The following is a 12,561-nucleotide window of genomic DNA, read 5'->3' as shown; positions in this document are numbered from 1 at the left end:
TAAATAAATTAAATTAGAATAAAATATTGAATACTTTGTACTTCAAAATATTGGGGGGGGGGACGCGTCCTCCCGCCAGAGACGCCCGTGGCGACACGTGCAATTGTGAACCTGACGTTCAATTGGCGAAATATCACGTAAACAGGCTAAAGAAGGAGTGGATATCATGTTCATCCAGGAAGTGTAGGACGTTGTGTGCCACATTCCATTGCACGATGTTTCGTTGGAAAATGGCTTCATGCAGGACTTCCGGGTTCCAAAGAGACCACAACTGGATCCAACAATTGGCACCCCAAACCTTAATGCCCCCGATGCAGCGATGCAGAACTCAAGCGTTTCAGGACATTTTGACGTGGTCCCACCCAACCTGTTGACATCATGATACTGTAGGCAGAATCGTGATTCTTCCGAGAAGAGAAAGTCCATGTGCAACATTCGCGTACGCCGTTCTAGCCACTCACCCCTCCGCTATGCTGTCATATGGAGTAACAGTAATGGTTGCCATACCCCGCCAGACAACATCGAATTATTCACGGGAACACAAGTCGCTGCATAATAACTTCAAATTCTTGCGCTAATGTTAGGGATACGATTGTCAGAGCCGCCGTAGCCAGTTGCTGAGAAGTTTGTTCCCATGTTCCGTGGTGTGACGTGGCCTTTTGAATTCTGTATGTCTATGTGTTGTCTCTCTGAAGCCATCGAGTCCATATCTGCATAACTGTGGCGATATCCAACACCAATGTTGCGGAAGGATAACCCACAATTACACAGTGTTAATATGTCACAGTTCTCCCGCAATCAAAGGCAGAAATTTGCTTAACTTGTAGCCGCATTTGACGACGAGACATTATTCAACCATCCAAATACATTTCAAGTCACGCTAACGCTCGGCCACTACGGAACTGTAATTCTCTAGCTCAGCCACTACTAATTATTGTATTGCCCTTCAGTCCTCTAAGTATTGTGCAAATGTGGATTCAATCTTATGCCTCCTTCTTCGTTTGTATTTTTTATGTCCAACAGTGTAGTTTCGTTGTTACCGTTTCATGTTTAGACTAATTGTAATATAATATGCAAGATTTAAGCTGGTTCTTGTACACCAAAAAGAGAAAGATTAATTTTGTGAATTATTTATTTCTATAATCATCGAGTTTATCTGTTTTTGTGGCTTGTGTTTTGAAGTGTTAACCTTCTTTGGAATGCATTATCCTGTACGAATCTCCAATGTGATAGGTTCTGTCAATCATAATGTACCTAAACTGCTTACAAAAAGTGAGCTGCTTGCCTTTATTTTACAGATATTATAGCCATAGAATTCGACTTTGCTTTTAATTCTATTTATAATACAAAAATTTATCACTTTACGCGTAATGTCGTCACTTTCGCTACCTGCCTGGCTGGTATCAATAGATGGCGCTAGCGTGTAGGTAATTTCCAGATTTAAAACTATTGTGACGATTTAATCGCAAATTGAACTGCATTGTTTCGATTTAATGATATTGTAAAATTATCTTGTTAAGGTAGAGTTTACACATGGGAATCGGTTTTCTCCCACAACCTTTTGTTATAAAAGTTTCTGTTATAAAACAATATAACACAGGTCCATTAACATCAATACAAAATCCAGTACGTAATTAGGGTAAATACATGTATCAAGGCTCAGGCAGCCAAGAGAAGGATGCCAACAAAGCACCAGGCAAGCTTAGTGGAGATGGGCCAAGATTCTCAGTGCTCCAGGCAAGCTCAGCGGAGAGGAAAACCACGAAGCTCCACGCAATCTGGATGTTTGTGGTTAGGAATGTTTCAGAGTTCCACGCAAGCTAGGAGAGCACTTAAGTTCCCTCAATGCTCCAGGCAAGTTCAGTATAGGTGGGTTAGGATACTTAGTGCTCCACGCAAGTAAAGAGAGGCGGGAGCTCATGTGGTTCGGATTCCACGTTAATCAGTAGGTCCACGTCTCATATAGCCTCGCTGCTGAAAGGGACGTTAAACTCAAAATCACCTCACCACCGCAAGTAGAGAGGTTGGAGTTCCGCAAAGTTCCAGGCAAGCTCAGCGGGGAGGAAAACCACGAAGATCCACGCAATCTGGGTGTTTGTGGTTAGGAATATTTCAGAGCTCCAGGCAAGCAGAGTGGGCAGGAGGCCTCAAAGCTCCAGGCAAGCCAGGAGTCTTGGATTAGGTTAGGTATCTCTCAGAGCTCCAGGCAAGCTAAGAGAAGGGAGTTGACCAGTCGAAACTGATGTCATTTGAGGCAGTGCTTAGAGTTTTACACTTTCTTTTGAGCATCAGTATCACGTGGGTTTGTTCATAAATAAAAAGCATATGTCGATGTTTATAAATGTAACCACGTGCAGGATATGACAATATAAAAGTAAATATATGATGATAGTGAATATGAACGTGCTTTGCTGTGTATTATTAGGATGCAAAGAATTGGGGTTCTTAATTAAGCACGGGTTTAACCTACAGTGTACAGAGGGCCAAAGGCCAGAGCGCAACCGGTTGAGAATGCTCCAAGAGCATTGCCAGAATGAACTTAAAATGAATGGAGAGATGGAGCGGGAACGATAGCTGTGATTGTTCCTATATGTAAAAGGAAATCTTTTTTCCGCTTCTTCTGTTTCTCGCAAAATATCATCTCTCTATAACTTACGGTTCCCGAGGTATGGCTCCTTAAATCTTCCGAAATTCGAACTTTTTCGGCCAATATCTGGGGACGGTGGCCAGTTGGCAAGCGGCCACCGGTTACTATTTGGTACTAAAATGTTCACCATCCTCTTAGGTATTGATAAACACCAATATGATCTCTCTATTACTTACGGTTCTCGAGATATGGCTCCTTAAATCTCCCGAAATCGTAACTATTTTTTGGCCAATATTTTGTGAACGGTAAATCATAGAGAGATGATATTTGTGTCAATCAATACCTAAGAAAACGGTAAACATTTTGATACCGATATTAACTAGTAGCCATGGCCAATTGGCCACTGGCCAAACCAGTGGCTAGTTGGACAGTGTCCAGCGGTTACTATTTAGTACCAAAATATTCACCATCCTCCTAGGTATTGATCAACACTAATATCATCTCTCTACAGCTTATGGTTTCCGAGCTATGGCTCGTTAAATATCTAGAAATTGGTCATTTTTTGACCAATATTTCCGAATTGATAAGAGTGACGTGAAAAATTCCACCACTTTCTCAGATAGTTTTTGATGCTCTGTCGAATGGAGGGCTCAAAATTGAAAAAAAAAAAAATGGCAAATAACAGATAGACAGACACACAGACAGACGTAGAGAATTCAGTATCGAATTTTTAAGTTCGTTGAAAATCTAGTAATAACTAGGAATGCAATGGATATACTCGATTGCAATGAAATGAGCTGAGCGAGCTTAAGCAACGTAATCAGTTTATTCTGACTTTTTAAAACAATCAGTATTTTTCATAACAATCGCACAATTCTTCGTCTTGACCTTTTGTTCCGGCTAAAAAAAGTTTAAAAAATCGTTAATTTGTTTTTAAATTGTGATTAAAATTGTAAATTTTTACGCTGAATTTTTGAAAATCACGCGCAGATTTTAATTGTTGACAAAAAATCACGTGAAAACTTTTTCCCCATGTTAAGTCTATGGAAGCGTTTATCGGTGATTATTCCTCGATGGTACATTGGATTTTTGATTTCGACCTATGTTCTCACTCAGCACGACATACTCTATCAGCGTGCTAAGTTTGGTTGAGATCGGCCAAACGGTCTAGGAGGAAGCGTTTTTCGGTCATTATTCCTCGATGGTACATCGGATTTTTGATTTCGACCTATGTTGTCACTTAGCACGACATACTCTATCAGCGTGCTAAGTTTGGTTGAGATCGGCCAAACGGTCTAGGAGGAGTTTGCGGACAACCAAACGGCTAACCCGAGTATAAGAGCTTCGCTCGCTCAGCTCAATAATAACAAAAAGAGTATGAATCGGAACAATTTGTAATTTAGTTCTGTGTTTTATAGTGTTTTGATTTTGATTTTTTTTTTTAAGGTAACTAATTTGGGCCACGTAGAATCTGTTCAGCAACCATTTGCTAGTGCACAATTCTTAACATCAAGTTTCGATGGAACCATTCTCTTATGGGATCTGCTTATAAGTTTACCTGAACTGATATCAGAAGAACATGTGCTCCAGAAGAGAGTTAAAAAGCTAGAGAAGAGACGCAAATTTCAAATCAATCGGAATCCATTCGATGAATTAATTGGGATTTTCAGACCCAATTATCAGGTAAGAATATATTTTCTCCATTCTAATACAATTGTAAAGTTCATTAAAAAAAAAAAAAAAAAAAGAAAAGAAATATGGAATGGGAGATAACAGTAATGCTGGCTGGATTATCTTGAATCCAGTTGTGGATCCAATATCTCCGGTAAAGGACTTACTTATTTCTTTCTATTTAAGAGACCCCATCACGGCGAAACTAAAATTCCGCTAATTTTACAGTAATCATGTGATATCTTTAAATATATAAAAGATAATCGAAATGTGGAACAAGAGCACCCTAGACAATATTTTACATGAGATACCGTTATCACGATTCACTTATCTGCTTTTGATTTCCAGCCATTTTGAAAATCGGAATTTATTTTCGCGTTTCTAAATGGCTGCAAACGGGAAGCTACTAGGTGACTCGTAATAACGGTACCTCATGCAAAATAATATTGTCTAGGGCGCTCTTGTTCCACATTTCGATTATCTTTTATTTACTTGAAGTTATTAGATAATTACTGTAAAATTAGTGATATTTTACTTTCGCGGTGATAAGGCCCCTTAACGTCCCACGATTAGGCTAAGGAAGACGGATGATTAAGGGAAATGAATTTTGGTGGAAGAATGGCGGAATGAGAATGTGAGAGGAGACAAGTGTACCACGAGAAAACTCACGGACACGATGTTATTCATTATATACTTATTTGGCCGAGTATCGAACCAGGGACCCCACGCACCAAAGATAAGTGCTCTTCCACTGAGCTACCGGCCCGCCTTCCCTTGTTCAAATCGACAATTTCTACATTCTTAGGCCGCTGTGTTATCGGAATTTCATTATTGACTTTCGATTTACATTTCTTTAAATGTAAAATTGTGTATGTAATTTAAAATTAAGACGAGTATTTTTTTTATTTATTCTGTGTGTTCAGAATTTCACGATGATCTAAGAATAGTCTTATTAAATACCAGCTGAAATACCCATTCGTCGCATGGGTCAGATAAAATATCTATGTAAACAAACTAAACAGCGAAAGGAAAAAAATATAGGTCATTTTCTACTACTTTTACGTATCCCGGTAAACGCCGCCTGAGGCTCTCTGGTTCGAATTTTGAAAAAAAAAAAAGAAAAGAAAACGCCCCTGACCCCCAGGCGATGGGGGCTGTAGTTGGAAGTCAACGCCTGTGGGAGTATCACCATTCATTTCAGCGACCGAGAAAACTAAGGATTTGACTAATATCGGTCATTTTGGATTATTCTTACGTGTCTCGGTAACCCTCCCCGGCAGGTGACTCCCGGCCCGCATACAATGGTAGCTAAATTTGAAAGTCACTGCTAATGGAAGTGTCACCATTGATCTCAGCGACCGCAAAGCTATGGAGTTGATATAATATCGGTCATTTTCTACTACTTTTAAATGTTCCGGTAAACGCCTCCACTTCCCCTGGTTCGAATTTTGATATAAACTCTTCGTCTTGGTCTGGGGTCTACCAAGGTACTCGTGACCAAAATTTGGTAACTCTCGGTACACTCGTCTGGTCCCCAGGCCGCACACAAACAGACACACAAACAAACTCTTTATTTTATTTATATCAGAAGATTGTACGTAGTATATCTTAATAATATGTGGAATTATCTAATTTGCCCAGAAGTCCAAAATCTCGTACACAAAATCCAATGTGATGCTGTTGGTTTTAGCAATAATACACTAATTAAAAGCTCGAAAATCCGGATGAGGTTGTTTTTTTCCCAAATGGATCCAATACTTTTTTTTTTTTTTTTTTTTGTTTGTTTGTTTTGCTGAGCACATTTGGGCACACCCTGTAATCCGTGTGTTTTCTTCTTCTTTATGAACAAACAAAATTTGAATGTGAGAACTTTCGTAACGAAAGAAATAGTGTAATTTATTGGAAAACCTTTTTGTATCTAAACAGATTGTAATAAATACGATATGCAGCGTAATGCCATATTACTTAATTACTTTTTCAGCTGTATGAAAAGCGATCAGATGATCTTCTTAGAAGTATATCGGCCATCTCCATTCAGAATGCTTTAACGTATGAGGTGGATCTGGAAAATATTGTTTATGTCCGAATTCCTCGTTCAAATAGAAGAAGGAGTTTTTGTTTGACAAGTAAGATATTAGTGAATACCTTAGATAAACATTTAATTCGAGTAAAGAGTTTTTGAACTTAATTTCTGAGTGTTTAATGTTCTCTTGAAGCAAAATTTGAAAGTATAAAATATATGTTCCTATTTTCATCACATTCTCAGTATTTTTGTAGTTCTCCGAGAATACTTCTACAAAACCTGTCGGAAGTATCCTTGCTGACGTTTGTGAACGTGTCTCTACCCTGTTCCCTCTTCAAGCAAGAACGTCGTAAATACTGTCATTCGTTGGTGCTCACAAGGGGTATATTTTTTCCTCACTGCACTCTGAATATTGTTGTAAGAATAATTTAAATTTATAGAAAATATATATATTTAAATGTCCTGTTACGCATTTAGACTATTATCTTACAACGATATTGTATATCTATGCGATAAATTACTTCTATTTTCGTATCTTGATTTTGTGGAACGGTGCGTAAAAGTACACAATCTGTTGAGTAGAAGAAGAAGAAAAAAGAGATAATATGTTGTTGATTCTAAAAATAAAAGAAATAAGATTTAATGTTAGTAGCTGAAAATCTATGTTGTTTTAAATATATAAACTGTACTCCTGGTTACCGTAACAGTAAATAGTTGTTTAAAGGTTGCTATGACGACCGAAAAAGAAGATTGTTATTAATGGAGTTGCGAGAAGAAGAAAAAAAGGTAATAGAGATATGAATGAAGTGTTTGATTTAGAGTAATTAAATCGTGTTGACATATTTTAAAATCTACACGAACTGTGGGCTAAATGTAAAGTGTAAGAATAATCAGTTAATAATCGTTACAATCTTTTTTAAATTTTAAAATCTTGCTCGACGACTCGTTTCATATTACCGACTTAACGATTATTTAAACAACCATTCTTAAAGAATTTGCAGTGTTTTGAGAATGTACACAAATGGATATAGACTTTTCAGTTCTTTTTCCTAAATCTTTCTGTCTAACATGAGGTCAGAAAAACTGCCTGGTCTCTTGTTTCAAAGAGAAAGATGAATCTGGAATAGAGAATTTTCTTCATATTATCATTTTTTTAAAAAAATAATTCATTTAATCATTCTTGTGTGATGTTTTTACAGTCTGAAAGTGGAGGGGCAAAACTAGTATCTTGCCCTTCATGAAAATTTCAGGGGGAAGGGGCAGCTGCCCCCCTTTCCCCCCGGTTTCGGCGCCTCTGGTCACTGATGAAATAAAAGCAAAGTTGAAGGTTTTAATTTGATGGGTTTCCTCTCTCCGTGAAGTTATGATCTTTCATAAAACACTTGACCGATGTAACGGAACTGATAATCTTTGAAAGTTGATTGAGATCCGTCAAGGACAATAGCTGAAATCGACAAATGTCTCCAAAGTCACTATGATTATACCGTAACACATTTGTTTCTAACGCTTCTACTCTGGAATTATTTTATTCTATTGTTCTATTATTAATAATTTTTATTCTATGCTAGATATTTTCCAAACTAAATTTGTTAAACTAATATGTAAGGCTAAAATATTTTCCAAACCAAGTTTGTTCAATTTGTTAGGCTAAGGAAGATGATGATTAAAACAAGTGAATGATGATGACACAATTGGTGGAATGAGAATATGGGAGGAAACTGGAGTACCCGAGAAAACCCACGGACACGATGTTGTTGGCCACAAGGTTACTTGGCCGTGTATCTAGCCAAGGACCCCACGCACCAGAAGTAAGCGTTTTACCACACAGCCACATTGCCCCCTCTATCAGTTGGTGTAGGCCCTATGTCTTTGAAAAAGTTTAGGGGGCACGGTAGTTCAGTGGTAGAAACGCTTACCTCTGGTGTGTGGGATTCCACCAATTCTTCCATTATCATTCATTTGCTTTAATCATAATTTCCCTTAACCTAAAGGACTTAATCGTGGAACGTTAAATTGAAAGATTTCATTTCATTTTGGAGATTTTTTCCATTAAGTCCTAATATTATTGTGCAGTAGAATTTTATTTACTGGTAAGCAGTTTTAATTAGAACCTTCAGGTTTATTCCTAGTTTGCTCGGCTTAAAATTTATCTTGTTCATTAATCTCCGAATTGTTTCTCTTTTTGTTCACTTTTAGTGGAACAGAATATTGAAATTGACATGGACCGTACTATTTATCTTGGGTCTATTGATGGTTACGTTTCACTTGTTACTTGGAAACCATCCATAACTGATTCCATAGAGAAGTGGAACAAAGAACGTAAGTTAGAAATATCGAAATACTTTTTTTTCGTTCATATTGCCTGTTATAAAACATGTTTTCTATAGCTGCAGCTTTTATATACTAGGTACTAGAGGGTATAGGAGGGGGTGGGCAAAGAAAGGGAGGGTTGAAGAAGGCTACAATTGATGGAAATCTGATTAAAATTATATGTATTATTTTCTTTAAAAAATCCTTCCGTTCAAATTAATGTGAGAGCTTCCTCGTGGTTAAGCGGTTAGCGTATGAGCCTCTGGTGTGGGAGATCCTGGTTCGATTTCCGGCGAGAGCTCATGTAGTTCGGATCCTACGTTAAAGTGTAGTTCCACGTCTCAAATAGCGTCACTGTTGAAAGTGACGTTAAACTAAAATCAAATCAAATCCAATTAACATAAGTATGTCCTTGGTGTTTTCCACTGAATCTGCCAACACGTGGTCTTATAGTTGAGAGCCCAATACGGAAATCGAATTTAAGATGTGCCACTCTGTTCCTCTGTTTAGATGTCACTATATTCATTGTAGAAAATAAAGATTTTAAGAAATATAGTAGTATTAATTATGTTGGAGTATATGCTGGAGATCTGGTGCGTTCAGTTACTTATTGCAGTTCGTATCTACAAACTTAGTGGTTTCAAGTAACGAATAAGATAAAACATATTCCCGTTTGTCTTGTGGACGATGTAAAAAACTAAGAAGAGAAAAAAAGTATGATTACTAATAGATGCTAATAGAGGGTACGTTTTTCAGATAAAAACTAAACCTAAAAGCTCATTCGTGCCTATATGGATAGAATACGCGCCTCTAGCGCCGGAAATCCGAGTTCGATTCCTAGCGGGGGCTCCTGTGGCTCGGATCCCACGTTAAGCTGTAGGTTCGCGTCTCATGTAGCCTCATTGCTGAAAGTGACGCTAAACTGAAAATCAAATCAAATCAAATCAAACTAAACCTACCTTAGTGCCTAGTACTTGTTTTCTTTATGAATTAATTTTGCTCTATATTTCAACCCTCTGGAGGGTCTTGAACGCGATTTGTTAAAATATTTTTTTGTTAACTGGAAAACACTAATTTCGCATCCTGTGCTGTTTTCTTGTTCTGTAAAGGAGAAAAAGAACAAAATTATCTGATGCAACTACCTCAATTTCTTGGTGCATTGGCACAATACCATCCTTGAAGGGTTAAGAATTTAAAGTGTTCTTCGCCGTATTTGGGGCCTGTTCTCGTTTACATAACAAGAAAATAGTACACAACACCAAATTAGTGCTATCCAGCTAGAAAGAAAAATATGCTCTTGTTGAAGACCCTCAAGAGGGTTGAAATATAGAGGAAAATGAACTAATAAGGAAACGCAGTACCGCGTACTAAGGTAGGTTTAGTTTTTATTTGTTCTCTGGCAATCAGCTAGTGAATTCCACGTCGTCCAACGTTTCGAGAATTGACAACATTGTTCTTGTCTTCAGGATAAAGTATGAAAGACTCCGTCCCCTTCCTGCCAGCACTTATACAGGGTGCTTCAAAACAACACCGACAACGTTTGGGAGGTGATTCCTGACACCAAGATAAGACAAAAAGTATAGACCAACCTGGGTGCACAAATGCTTCCTTTCGGAGTAACAGGCTGCCGAAGACATGAAAAAATTACCTTTCATTGCCCATAGTTCCAAAACTATGTGACCTACCGTAGTCGGGCCGAGACTTCACTTAGGAGCTAGTATGTGCCCTATCCAAAAATCCATGTTTCAGAATCCTAAGGTACTTAGCCAACGATTTTTATGGAGGGAGTTTGGCTACGGACATATAATTTGAAGTACTCACCAACAACCTCTATAAAAATTGTTCCGGAAGCACCGCAAGATTCTGAAACATGGATATTTGGGTACATGTACTAGTTCCTAAGTGAAGTCTTGACCCGACTAAGGTAAGTCCTATAGTTTTGCAGCTAAGGACCTTTAAATTTCATTTTTTTCATGTTTTCGGCAGCCTGTTATTCCAAAAGGAAGCATTTGTGCACTCAGGTTGGTCTATACTTTTCGTTTTATCTTAGTGTAAGGAATCACCTCCCGAACGTTGTCGGTGTTCTTTTGAAAGACCCTGTATAATAAAAGGCTTCTGTTTTTGGTTTCTTATACCTTACCCTGATGACGAGAACAATGTTGTGAGTTCTGGAAACATTGGATGACGTGGAATCCACCTGGCTAATTGCCCAAGAACAATTATATTCATTATGCCACCAGCAAAGCTTCAATTCTTATTTCAGGAAAAATGAAGTTTTATGTCTACGATTATTTAACTATATTTAATGTCCAGTGTTTAACTCAAACATGAAATACTTTGTATCTTCATAATGCAGTTGTATTTTCTTTATCTTATCGCTTCTGATTTAACCAGTTATTACAAAAAAAAAAAAAAAAAAAAAAAAAAAAAGACGAAAAATTACCAATCTAGAATGTCTATGTTTACCTTTAGGTGCAAACTGGCTTCGATCGTCTTGTCCTCCTCCGTGACGTATCCAGCTCGCGCCAACTGAGCTTTGTGGTAGGCAAACACCATGTGTGTGGGTTTTCTCGGAGTTTTTCCGTTTCCTCATACTTTCTTCATTCCACGATGTCAATTCGTTTGTCATCATCACCGTCTCCTTTAGCGTAGCCGGCGTAAGCGTTGGACGTAAAACTTAAAGATTCTATTTCATTTTTTCCTTCCTTCGTGACGTAGTCTCGGACGAGTTTCGGTGACATTACGATACCGCGAGCTCGATTCAAATAATGTATTTCATTCTCTTTATTTTATATATTTATTTCCCCCCACGCTTCCCTAATAGCATGTTGGTTTCCAGCAAGTCTTTCACTATATTTGATTTTAACTTGCTAGACTTTTCGTGCACTGTACACCTGCTGCAGATGTTTTGAAAGAGTTACCCGCCAATGTCGTAATTTGATTTTACTTGCTAGATTTTACTTGCCTCGGAGGCTTGCTGCTACTTTGTAGCAAGTGTGTCAATTCTAGTTTGTACCAACAGGTGGCGCAAAAGTCTAATCTTAGAAATCTCCCCGTCAGGCCGCCATTTGTAGTAGGTGCGAAGTGTGTGAAGCATTGAAACAAGTGGATAATTAAGATAATTACGTAAGTATCCAGTATCTAGAGATAATTTATATTTTAAACGTGTATTGTTTGACAAAGTTGTTGAGAAAAATATACTGTGAGATTGTTCGTATACAGTAAATGTTCGGTTTGTAAAAGGCATGCAATGCAATGCAAGTATATACCTGCAGAAGACTTACTACGCCCACTTGCTGAAGACCTGCTGTAGAATTGCAATGCAAGTATATACTTGCAGAAGACTTACTACAAACTTGCTCTAAACTTGCAGTACAAGTGGTATCCTGGCAGAGTCTAGCGTTAAACCTGCACTAACTTGCTGCCGATTTGCTGTTTACTTGCAGTGCAAGTGGAAACTTGCAGTAGGCTTGCTGTGTAAGTAAACCCCTTGCAGAAACTTGCTTTGCAAACTTACTATACACTTACACTGAAGGCGTGCTGCAAGTTCGAAGAGTGTCAACTAGGAATTTTGCATTAAACTTGCATCAAACTTGCAGAGTTGCATCACAAGTCTGCTGCAAGTTTGCCAGACTTGAATTTCAAATCTGCTGCAGGTTTGTTGCAAGTCATTTTTGCTATCTGGGGGCTTACTGGTTGGGAACTACTGCTGTGGAGGATAAGAGTAAGTGAAAATCAGTTGATGTAATGATACGTAAGAAATGGACTCCTACCTAATCCGATAACGCTCTTTAGATTATTTCTGTCCATTTAGAAGACCAGAAATTCCAGTACTGTATGCTGTGTTATGGACTATAGTTCTAAACAACCTGATGGACCCCGTAAAGAAATTAATCTTCACATTTGCGGTGTATATCCAGGCCATTTCATATCTAGGGTAAACAACAGTTCAATGGCAGTAACTAATTTC

General features: G+C 38.1%; 1 protein-coding gene across 5 annotated transcripts in view; it reads left to right on the top strand.

The window, feature by feature from the left end:
* Positions 1-12,561, top strand: part of LOC145674562 (dynein axonemal intermediate chain 3-like) — a 141,175-nt gene that overhangs the window by 94,510 nt on the left and 34,104 nt on the right. For 4 of the 5 annotated variants that reach the window (XM_081744746.1, XM_081744743.1, XM_081744745.1 and 1 more), the window contains 3 exons: positions 4,034-4,270; positions 6,240-6,384; positions 8,478-8,600. In XM_081744746.1, coding sequence (XP_081600872.1) covers positions 4,034-4,270; positions 6,240-6,384; positions 8,478-8,600 — 505 coding nt within the window. The remainder of the gene's footprint in view (positions 1-4,033; positions 4,271-6,239; positions 6,385-8,477; positions 8,601-12,561) is intronic. The other variant, XM_081744748.1, reaches the window with a different exon arrangement.

The sequence above is a fragment of the Thermobia domestica genome, chromosome 17, assembly GCF_964235325.1.
Source record: "Thermobia domestica chromosome 17, izTheDome1.hap1.1, whole genome shotgun sequence".
Taxonomy (NCBI): domain Eukaryota; kingdom Metazoa; phylum Arthropoda; class Insecta; order Zygentoma; family Lepismatidae; genus Thermobia; species Thermobia domestica.
This window is presented reverse-complemented; position numbering and strand designations above follow the sequence as displayed.